At 41.6% G+C, this 10,824-nt stretch overlaps 2 protein-coding genes across 3 annotated transcripts; one reads left to right on the top strand and one right to left on the bottom strand.

The window, feature by feature from the left end:
- Positions 1-394: 394 nt before the first annotated feature.
- Positions 395-7,030, top strand: man2c1 (mannosidase, alpha, class 2C, member 1). Its single transcript, XM_068602190.1, has 26 exons — positions 395-501; positions 838-963; positions 1,052-1,175; positions 1,255-1,325; positions 1,404-1,581; positions 1,663-1,852; positions 2,220-2,326; positions 2,425-2,535; positions 2,677-2,769; positions 2,866-2,982; positions 3,063-3,158; positions 3,248-3,393; positions 3,717-3,840; positions 4,222-4,343; positions 4,435-4,520; positions 4,603-4,743; positions 4,839-4,918; positions 5,005-5,099; positions 5,196-5,300; positions 5,392-5,548; positions 5,646-5,789; positions 5,933-6,042; positions 6,128-6,207; positions 6,284-6,426; positions 6,512-6,615; positions 6,694-7,030. The coding sequence occupies exons 1-26, from the start codon at positions 401-403 to the stop codon at positions 6,803-6,805; spliced, it is 3,063 nt and encodes a 1,020-aa protein (XP_068458291.1). The 5' UTR covers positions 395-400; the 3' UTR covers positions 6,806-7,030.
- On the bottom strand, positions 7,029-10,788 carry neil1 (nei-like DNA glycosylase 1). 2 transcript variants are annotated; one of them, XM_068602199.1, is made up of 10 exons: positions 10,642-10,788; positions 9,462-9,940; positions 9,264-9,383; positions 8,202-8,310; positions 8,006-8,099; positions 7,779-7,900; positions 7,666-7,693; positions 7,510-7,580; positions 7,241-7,439; positions 7,029-7,136 (listed from the first exon to the last, which is right to left on the bottom strand). In XM_068602199.1, exons 2-10 carry the CDS (start codon positions 9,914-9,916, stop codon positions 7,090-7,092), a joined length of 1,245 nt encoding a protein of 414 aa, XP_068458300.1. In that variant the 5' UTR covers positions 9,917-9,940; positions 10,642-10,788; the 3' UTR covers positions 7,029-7,089. The 2 variants fall into 2 exon arrangements, with proteins under 2 accessions (XP_068458300.1, XP_068458301.1); XM_068602200.1 differs by having other exon boundaries at positions 9,462-9,935.
- Between the last annotated feature and the right edge of the window lie 36 nt (positions 10,789-10,824).

Below are 10,824 nucleotides of genomic sequence, written 5' to 3'. Positions count from 1 at the left end.
TCTCAGAATAAAAAATAAAACTAATATTTATGAAGTAAAATTGCATTTTTATTGAATTTTATGTTTCCAAATGAAAAGTCTCATGTCTCGCAGGCTTACTTAGCGCTCTCAGTATTACAAAGTCATATTTTAACCTATAATATAGGTCTTAATAACCCAGATTTAACGAAAATAGGTATGTTTTATGATTCCAGCAATTTGGAAAAAAAGAAGCGCGATGGTGACACCTTGCACAGCCCTTTCTTTTCCTTGACCAGGAGAGAGAAAACCACTTGAACAGGTTGGCCATCTAGTGGCTGGTTACGTACATTACAATACGTTTTACTTCCGGGGTCTTCGAGATTTGAGCGCTCCCGACCACTGTAAACCTACGTGTTGTGTTTTGCTTGCTGTTTTCGTGATGTCTCGCCAGCCTGTGCTAAAAAACAGGCGCACTCTCCTCGAGAGAGCGGAGAAATTTGTCTCGGATATTTACTTCACAGACTGCAACCTGAGAGGACGGTGAGACATGTTTTCATGCAGCTGCATAGACGTATACAGCAATAGATTAAAGTCCTTAAATGCAGAAGAACAACCATGTTTCTGTTTTTTTTTTCTGTGTATGTTTTAAACACGTTCGTTCATATCCTACACGTGCATGCACATTATGCTGCTCAGTGGTTATTTGAATAGCAGTATTAGTTTCAGGTCTGCCACACACTGCTAATCACTGTAATAATCATACAGGGAGTTAAGTTGACATTATAGCACACAAGTAAGTTATACTGGCCTCATCATACATAATGCACGTTGTGATTTTGGGCTCTCTAAATAACTTCTTGAATAATTATTTTGCAGTCTGTATGGAGGCTCCTGCCCGCTGGAGTCCCTCACCTCCTTCTTGTCCTCAAAACGGATCACATTCACAGAGGCCTTTGAGCAGACCTTTGCTCCTTATAAAATTGGTGATACCTTTGGACCCACGTAAGTACAATTGACATATTTTTTTATCACACACATTTTTATATTCCCCCTGATCTTGGCAATAAACCAAGCTTGATGCTTGCTGAAGGTGGTGGACTTGCTGGTTTAAAGTGACCCTGAAGATCCCACAGTCCTGGAGAGGAAAAGAGGTTCATCTTCTGTGGGAAAGCGATGGAGAAGCAATGGTTTGGAGAGATGGACAGCCAGTTCAGGTAACGCAGCAGTCCGGCTCAATTAAAGTGCCAAAATGCAATGCAAACAAATGCTTATATTTCATTGTGACATGTGTAGGGCCTCACCAAAGAGGGCGAGAAGACGAGTTACATCCTGTCAGACTGTCTGAGCGACGAGGAGCCACACAGGTCAGTTACTCAAACAAGAGTTCATTGCTGCTTCTGTTACCAAATTTATACCTAACAATATTTTCTTATGTTCTTTAGTATCATCCTGTATGTGGAGATGGCCTGCAATGGGCTCTTTGGAGCTGGTCAAGGGTCCATGATTGCAGCCCCAGATCCCAACAGGAAGTTTTCTGTACAGAAGGCTGAGCTGGTGGTATTTAACCGCGATGTACGGGAGCTGCTGACTGATTTTGAGATGATGATTGACATCGTAAAGGTGAAGTCACACAAAACAATACCTGTTACTTAACTTTAGTTGAAGTGTTTCGGAAGTTATCTTTTTCCTCTTCCTTCACAGGAACTCGGAGAGGGAGAGCAACGAGGCTACCAGGCACTCTTCATTGTCAATGAGATGGTGAACCTCTGCAACCCCTCTGATCCCAGCTCTTTCTCCAATGCTCACAGTCTGGCCCACACCTTCTTAAGCCAGCGGAACGGGGAAAGCCAGCACACTGCTCATGCGATGGGTCACTGCCACATAGACTCAGGTCTCAGTCTAATGTCTAAAATGTGTCCTTTTGAGAGTGGAAAACTTGGCATTGTGGCCTGGTCCGATTTGTAATTACATTTACCAATAGTGATTTGATATTTACAGATTTAAATAATGCTTTTGCCAGTGTTTTACTATTTAATTTTTTTCTCTGGCTGCTTGTGTTTATCTCGTTTTGTTGAAAGGGAAAACAGTTTTGAAGAAAAGCGTATTTTTATTCTGTATCTGTGGTAGCAAGGCAATACTATAAAACATACTCAACAGGATACTCTGCCTATTTCTGAAGTTGAAACTAATAGAAAATGCACATAAAATCTTCCAATATTTTTTGTCAAATTGGTTAACATTTCTTTCTGTATCTCCAGCTTGGCTGTGGCCCTACGAAGAGACCATTCGCAAATGTGGCCGAAGCTGGGTGACAGTGATCCGTTTGATGGAGAAGAACCCAGACTTTGTTTTTACGTGTTCTCAGGTATTTCCCCACTAACACAGTTTAGTATGAGCCGTAAAGGTTTTTACAAATAGGAGCAGTCCTCCTGAGTTTTGATCTTTTCTTTGTTCTTTGTTCAGGCCCAGCAGTTCGAGTGGGTAAAGAGCTGGTACCCGGGACTCTTCTCCCAAATTCAGCAGTATGTTAAGAAAGGCAAATTCATTCCAGTTGGAGGAACATGGGTGGAAATGGTGAATCTGATCTTGCAAATAAAACAAATTTCATGTATCTTATCAATATAACTATATGAAAGGGGCTGCTGCCACTTTGCACTTTTCTTATGAACATCATATCCTAAATTAAGATTTACGAGTGACATGTTTGCCCGTCAGGATGGCAATCTGCCCTCAGGTGAGTCCATGGTTCGGCAGTTCCTGCAAGGCCAACGCTTCTTTAACCAAGAGTTTGGGATCCATTGCAAAGAGGTAGGGATTCCTAAAACATTTGTTTGATAACCTGCTATATTTGTGGCCATTTGATCACATATGCATACTATAATAATCTTTTCCTGTTCTCTTTAGTTCTGGCTTCCGGACACGTTTGGCTACTCTGCCCAGCTTCCTCAGATAATGCAGGGCTCTGGCATTTCCAATTTCTTGACACAGAAACTCAGCTGGAACCTGGTCAACACTTTTCCTGTAAGTTGTACTGGCTACTGATTTTAACAACATTGGGTTATTAAGTTTTTACTTTCAGTTTTGTCATCTCTTTCCTTCAGCACAACACCTTTTTCTGGGAAGGTCTGGATGGCTCCAAGGTTTTAACTCACTTCCCACCAGGAAATTCCTATGAAATGAAGGGCAAGGTTGAAGAAGTAAGTTTTCGGTACACATAACATGGTGAATGTTTAGTCTGTGACAATAATATTTACAATCCTCACAAAGCTTACATTTCTGCCCTCAGTTGATGAAAACAGTGAAGAATAACAAAGACAAAGGAAGAGCGAATCACAGTGCCGTGTTGTTTGGTTTTGGCGATGGGGGTGGCGGCCCCACACAGCTGATGCTTGACAGATTGCACCGGGTCCAGGACACAGATGGACTTCCCAAGTCAGTTCCTGTCCCACACTTCAAACTCAGCACTCGTCAGTAACAAAAACCCAGCCCAAAATTAGGCAGACATACGTCCCAGAAGTAAATTAGTCATGCGTCTATTTCCGCACTGAGAACTTTCTGTAATATGGTTTGCCAGCAGTGAACTCCTCAAAGCTTGTCAAATGTCAAAGGATATGAGTGTTGTTTACTGATGTCATTGTAATGACGTCCTACAATACTTTTCATTACAGTTGTGCTTTACTCAGAATGAATAACTAAGGTGTAGCCAGTGACGTCATTGATCACTTCCATGTCTAATTCTTGTGTTCTTTTCTCAGGGTCCAGACTTCTAGTCCTGACGAGCTTTTCTGTCAGCTTCAGGCTGACTCCGCTCTGCTTTGTACTTGGACCGGAGAGCTCTTCCTTGAGCTGCACAACGGCACCTACACTACACAGGCTCAGGTAAAACGAGATCTTTTAAAAGATGCTTTGCGAAAAAAAACTACACTAAAGTAAAAAATATCCAAGCACAAATAGGCCAGAAAAGACCATATATATAATTATTGTGTGTGTCTGTGTGTATAAGCACAAGTGGGAGGAAAAGGGTTGTACATGTCCAGGAAATATATATATATATATATATATATATATATATATATATATATATATATATATATATATATACATATATATATATATATATATATATATATATATATATATATATATATATATATATATATATATATATATATATATATATATATATATACATAAAAACAATAAAAGGACTATGATACTATGATATAAGGTTTAATAAAATGCAGTTTTATTCTCTTCCAGATTAAACGAGGGAACCGACAGTGTGAGGCGTTGCTTCATGACATTGAGATAGCCAGCAGCTTGGCTCTGTGTCGGAACACAACTTTTCAGTATCCTGTGGAAAAACTGCAGGAGCTCTGGAGGTCCAGACAAATACATTAAAGTTTGAATAATACATTAATGCCATTTAGTTGTTGCAGTATGAAAATAGTTTCTTTGAATTTTCCCTTCCAGGCTGCTTCTACTAAATCAATTCCACGACGTGATTCCCGGCAGCTGTATAGAGATGGTTGTGGAGGATGCCCTCCGGTATTATGAAGGTACAGTTTTATGTCCATTAAAACCTCAGCCATATTCATGTATTGCTTTCCAAAATAAAAATAATGGAGTGCTGTGTATCAGACATTCGCAGGGATGGCGCTGCACTGCTGCATGATGCCTTTGGAGCCCTCGGGTCAAAAGGCAACTCCACTGGTGTGTTCAACTCTCTGCCATGGGAGCGCCATGAAGTCATCCAGAGTCAAGATGGAGCTGATACACTTGGTCTGTATATGTTTAAATATTGACAATAAATGAGGTCGTTGCCTTACAAAGTATAGCTGCATATTTTATGTTGTGTGCTATCTGTTGTATTGCAGCGCTGGTGAAAGTTCCCAGCCTCAGTTTGTCCCCTGTCGTAGACACACAGCCTGCGGCTGCAGTCTCTGTTACTTCTCAAGTACGTACTAATACAGAGCATTTAATTAATTTAGCCATGTTGTCATTTCATTCAGCTAACTGATACGCTTGGTATGTAATGCACAGGCCGACGGCACCATCCTCATGGAGAACGGGATTTTACGGACTGTTGTAAACAAAGATGGCACTTTGGTGTCGCTGTATTTGATCGGTGCTAACAGGTACTGTCTGATCACGTGGCTACATTTTCCACGACCAATTAACACGGAATACTTTTTACTAAATTAAAATCTGTCTCGCCACTTTGTTGGTTTCAGAGAAGCCATCTCTGACGGCTGTCATGGGAACCAGTTCATCATGTTCGATGACGTCCCTCTGTACTGGGATGCTTGGGATGTAATGGACTACCATCTGCAGACAAGGTGTCCGTCATTACTGTTGCATTCATCTTTGGCCGACTTGATACTCATTCCAGTATGTGCAGGTGACCCTAACTGCAGGCTTGACCCATAGGAAGCCAGTTCTGGAGGTGGTGCAGCCTGCTCACGTCGTGTCCTCAGGTGGGCTCCGAGGCAGTGTCAGCTTCACACTCAGGATTAGTGATAAGAGCACCATCACACAGGAGATTGTCATGGACGCTATGTGTCCTTACATCAAATTCAACACTGAGGTATAACATTTATGATATCTGGAGAATCATTGATCCAACAGTTGACAAATTGTTCAAAACACAATAAATACCCAATGTTGCGTCCATCCAATTTCAGGTGAAGTGGGCGGAGTCACACAAGTTTCTGAAGGTGGAATTCCCAGTGCAAGTCCGCAGCCCCAATGCTACGTATGAGATCCAGTTCGGGCATCTGCAGAGACCCACACACAGGAACACTTCATGGGACTGGGCCAGATTTGAGGTACAACACCAGAATGAACTGTATGAATAGGATGATCTTCAACTTAAGGACAAAAGATGTCAGGATTGCTGTCGTAACAAAAATAATGCTGCTGAAATGCTTTGTATTGTCTTTGCTGTTTCTCATCACGCCTTCCCTCTCAGGTTTGGGGTCACAAATGGGCCGATTTGTCGGAGCACAACTTTGGTGTTGCGCTCCTGAATGATTGCAAATATGGCTATTCGGTCCACAAGAACACTATGACCCTGTCCCTGTGAGGTTTCCTACTGTTCATATGCAATTCAGTTTCACCAAATGTAAATAATCCCTGCATCTAACAGTAAACATCCCTGTCACAGACTGAGGGCACCGAAGGCACCAGATGTCAATGCTGACATGGGGACTCATCATTTCACCTATGCAGTCATGCCACATGCGGGTAGGGTTGAACTCTTATTAAACTTTAACTCTCTCCCCGGAGACCTTGTGATATCATGTTTTGTGTTTAAATATAGGATCTTTTCAAGACGCTTCCGTGATCCGGTGTGCATACAACCTCAACTTCCCTTTGAGGTCGATCCAGTGCACGGCCGACACGGAGCCCTGCAGTGCCTTTTCCGTCAACACTGCTGCAGTCATCCTTGAGACCATTAAACAGGTATACCATTAAATGCTAAGCTTGACATGGCTTGACTTAATCCACTCTGCCATTTAATGGCTGTTTACTGTGTTTTCCGTGTCAGGCTGAGGACAGGAAAGGAGCACTTGTAGTCCGACTGTATGAGTCACATGGGAGCAGCGTGACTGCAACTCTTTGTGCGACCCTTCCAGTCAGGGAAGCCTGGCAGTGAGTATTTATAGATTTACAGCTTTTATTGTTGTCTGGCATCTTTGTCTCCTAAGAACTTCTTTTTTTGCCTTGCAGTTGTGATTTACTGGAGAGACAAGACCGCACTCGGCCGGCCCGCATTACGTCAGAGGGAATCACTCTGAACTTCAGCCCCTTCCAAATTGTGTCACTTCTCCTCATCTTGTAGAAGATACAGCTGGAAACCGACTCTCAGGGTAGTCACAAGTTCTAAAACCTCAGCTTAGAAACTTGTTAAATGCTATAAAATGTAGCATCTGGTGCTGCAGGTTATTAGAAGAATTCAAATGGAGGACATCAGTTTGAGCTACTCATGGATGACAATGTGACAAAAATAAAGTAATTACTTTGCATCAAATCAATCGAACGTTTCAGAATTTATGTAAAAACGTGTTTTATTAAAAATAATTTTGCAGTACAAAAACATATATCCCATACAGTGGTGCCTCCTTTTTATTTACTGTTCTGCCTGGTCACTCTCTCGCTTTGCCTCTGTGGACCTGCAACAAGGACAACTATGAGATACAAATCTCTTTCCAGGAGTAACCCAGTAGATTTTCAGATCATTTCTTTTTATAATTTTAGGAGAATTTTAAAAGCTCACCTGTCGTTGGCTCTGAACTGCTGTTTTTCTTCCTACATGCAGTTTCTCTCTTTTCACGCTGAGTTGCTTTTACTTCTCGTCTGCTTTTGGATACAGCTTCCTTTGAAGGTGCATCCTTTTCTTTTTTTGGTGTTTTGGTCACAGTTTCCCGTTTGATCACGTTCTTCTTTGATGTGCTTACAGAGCGACTCCTGACCGCCTGGTGAAAAAAAAACTTGTTAAGAGTTACATCTATTCATTACTTATAGCAAAACAAAGTGACTCGTTACCTTTTTCTTTTCGGTGTAATCGTGGTCATCTTCTTTCTTGGCTCTCTTTTTGGCCTTAGGTGCCTTTGAATCTATTGTGTGGAAAAGAATATAGATCAGTTTATTCATCGACTATTACCAGATACATTTCATACAAGTTTGATGTATTCAGAGTACCTTTAGGTGTCATGGGGCCTGGATCTCCCTGAAAATAGAGCAGTACATATTTGTGTCAGTGACAAGTGAAACTTTATCAGAGTTTAAAATATTGTATTTTTCTATTAACTCACTTTGAACCACATAGTTCTGTTGTTGTGGTCCCGTATGGATTTCATTCCATCCACGTAGTAACACTGCAGCCACGCCTTAAAGCCAGAGTAGTCTGCTTTCTGGGGATCGTAGCCCTTCCCACCTGGGAAAATAAATCAAAGTCAAAATCAGTTATTTCACAGGAAATTCAATGTGTTATCTCTGAATGAAATCATTATGAATTAGTCTTTTACTCAAAATGACCAACCTAGGTTCACCACCTCCAGCGGCACTGTGTGACAAAGTCTGAGCAGGTCACCTGGCTCTCCTTCCACTTGTTTCGGTTCAGCTCCGTCTGAGTTCTTGTGCACAGAAGAAAGAAAGGGGCACTGTTAGAAAATGTAAAGAGGGGATTGTTGAGGGAATGATCTGAAAAATGTGAGTCTCTGTCTCTGCTCTTTCACCTTTGTGTCTGTGGTCTCATTTTTCACAGCTTTCTTGTTTTCAAATAAATCCTCTGACTTCAGGCCTTCTAATACGGTCCTGGCAGGCACGAACGGTGGGATGTTCAACCTAAAAAACAATGAACCACTCACTTAGGACTCATTCTTTTTTCAAACAGAAAGGCTCCTTTGTTTCCTATGTGCCTCTGAATCAATGTTCTGGGCGTAAGAAACCAAGGAGAAAGAAAGCCATTCTTTTCATATCTGGAGGTAAACAGACCTTGAGTCTGATGAGAGCCGGTTCGGTCTTTTGGTGAACAAAACAAAACATGCAATCTGCCATTTTGTTCGAAACAGAACCTCCCAGGAAAAACACTCATGAGACAAATGAAAGATGTTAGTAGTCTATACTGGCTGACCTTGATTGTTGCATCCTTGGAATGAACAACTAAAGTTACTCCCTGTTGCTTTGTTGCTACTACGTCTCTTTTTAAACTTTGCAGAGGCCTATTGTTAACCAAGGTTTCTTTGTCCCAGGCTTTCTCTCACTTTGTTCTTTGTAGCCACTAGTTACTACATTTGCAAACTAGCCATCAAAACATATATAGTAATATGTATTGTCACCCCGTAAATGAGTAAATACTGTTATGATTAGGGATGCACTGGTCCAAATTTTTCTCAAAATGAGTATTCTGATTACTCAACACAGTTTATCTGTAGATTACAAAATACCAATCCAATGTCAGTGCTTGATATTCCTCAAGTTTCACATCTGTATATGTCTGAATAAATGTAGATACAAGAGGAAACACTGGACTTAATAATGACATTGACAAATTAACAAATTATCTTCAACCATTTTGATAAATGTTTTTTCAAACAATGTCCGGTTCCACCTTTTAAAATGTAAAGATTTGCTGCTTTTCTTAGTGTTATTTGATTGAAACTGAATATGTTAGGGTTTAAAACTGTTTGCTGGACAAAAAAATGTAATTTGAGGTTGACATTTTCATGGTAAATGATTAAACATAACCGTATAATGTGTCATTTGAGTAGTTCTGAGGCTTGTTTGAAGTCCATCACCTGAAAAGGATTTCAGCTCTGAGGTAGTTCCCAATACCGTTGAAGTACTTCTGATTGAGCATAGCTTCACAGATGGGCCTGTCGAAGGCACGGTCAGACAGGTGTGACACTATCTTCTCCCTGCAAAGATATTGACTGGTCAGTGTGACAGTGATACTTTGAGCAGGCGTCTCAAGTTACAGTCTCAGCCTGACTAACCTGAAGCTTTCGTACTCAAACAGGATACACGGCCCTCTGTCAGCCTGCCAAGTCCCATTGGGTTGCCAGCTGCCAAACCTGCGTGTATCCACAAAACTCAGCACTCTGCAGGGCTTCTCTTTGGCGTAAAACCGCAGATGGGCATGTTTGGGCAGCTCATCCTCCGTGGTGAAGCGGAAACAGCCCGACATTCCAAAGCGGAAAACTATCTCCATGGGCTGGTCTGCTTGTTCTGTCTTCACTCTCTTTTTTGAATCATCACTCTTCATGGGCGTCAGCGTGAGCTTCACTTCCTTCCCTCTGGAAGTGGCACTAATGCGATAGGCCTCACAGGTGAAGGGCACATCAGGGCTCTTGCTGACTGCAGATTTTGTGACTGGTCCAGTGAACAAGACTCCTGCGCACATTTTGTTCACAAAGAGGCTGGCCAGGTGGAGCTCTGGTCCCTCAGGCATTTTGTTCGAACAAATGAAGCTGTTCTGCGAAGAATAAAGTGGCATTACAAAACACTCTCCTGAAGGTTTGCTTCCTTATTTTCCTGTGAAAGTTTTTTTTCTGACTTTTGGGGGAGTTTTTCCTGATCCGATGTGAGGTCCTGGGACAGGCACGTCATATGTGTCAGGATTATAAAGCCCTTCGAGGCAAATGTGTTATTTGTGAATCTGGGCTATACAAAATAAACTCAATTGAATTGAAAACATAGAATCAAGAGCTGTAGCTGCCCGTCATGGAAATAGATGACATTGACATTGATGGACGAAATTACAAGTGAGGAGACAGCTTTGAAAACAGCATGAATAGGCCTGGTTCTAAAATGTGCAGGCATAAGGGAGCAGTTAACTGAATGAATAGAACATGAAACACATAAGGATTCCACAGAATAAAAAGTTCCAAAGACTAGAGGTGTGTGTGTTAGGTGGACTTGTGACCTCAATGTAAAATATTGGCCTCTCTGCACACATCCTCCAACCAAACACCCGGACTACACAATGCACATCACGCCACCTCCATATCATGCATGTCCTGACTAAATGTATTTTGTCAGTCTGAAGAAATCATTGTGTTTCTGTTTTGCACGGGTCCTTACGAGGAAACAATAAATAAACTAAATGCGTTACAGTTGTGTCAAAGTGGGCGTTTACATTGAGTTAGGAGGACCACAGGGAGTAAAACAACTCACCCAAAACAGGAAATAGACCACGCCGTTGATAAACTCTTTAAAAGACGTCAACTACAGTTATATATCCGAGGGAGTACTCGGATTTCTCAACTCTCTGCAGGGATGCACAATGTTCAAACCACGGCACTGGAGAAAACGCTTTCACAACATGCGCGTTACAAAACATTCTTCTTCTTCTTCTTC

The sequence above is a fragment of the Clinocottus analis genome, unplaced genomic scaffold (assembly GCF_023055335.1).
Source record: "Clinocottus analis isolate CAN_PGR_092001 unplaced genomic scaffold, fCliAna1.0.p SCAF_6, whole genome shotgun sequence".
NCBI classification, from domain to species: Eukaryota; Metazoa; Chordata; class Actinopteri; order Perciformes; family Cottidae; genus Clinocottus; species Clinocottus analis.
The sequence above is the reverse complement of the archived record's forward strand: the minus strand, read 5'-3'. Positions and strand labels throughout refer to the sequence as shown.

Bases quoted from the DNA above. Each gene is read 5' to 3' on its own strand.
- man2c1 (XM_068602190.1), top strand. From the start codon at position 401: ATGTCTCGCCAGCCTGTGCTAAAAAACAGGCGCACTCTCCTCGAGAGA. The intron at 6,043-6,127 runs GTGAGGTTTCCT...TCCCTGTCACAG, and splicing joins AACACTATGACCCTGTCCCT to ACTGAGGGCACCGAAGGCAC. The intron at 6,616-6,693 runs GTGAGTATTTAT...TTTGCCTTGCAG, and splicing joins CCAGTCAGGGAAGCCTGGCA to TTGTGATTTACTGGAGAGAC.
- neil1 (XM_068602199.1), bottom strand. From the start codon at position 9,916: ATGCCTGAGGGACCAGAGCTCCACCTGGCCAGCCTCTTTGTGAACAAA. The intron at 7,440-7,509 runs GTAACGAGTCAC...TTTTTTCACCAG, and splicing joins ATTACACCGAAAAGAAAAAG to GCGGTCAGGAGTCGCTCTGT. The intron at 7,137-7,240 runs GTGAGCTTTTAA...TCCTTGTTGCAG, and splicing joins CAGTTCAGAGCCAACGACAG to GTCCACAGAGGCAAAGCGAG.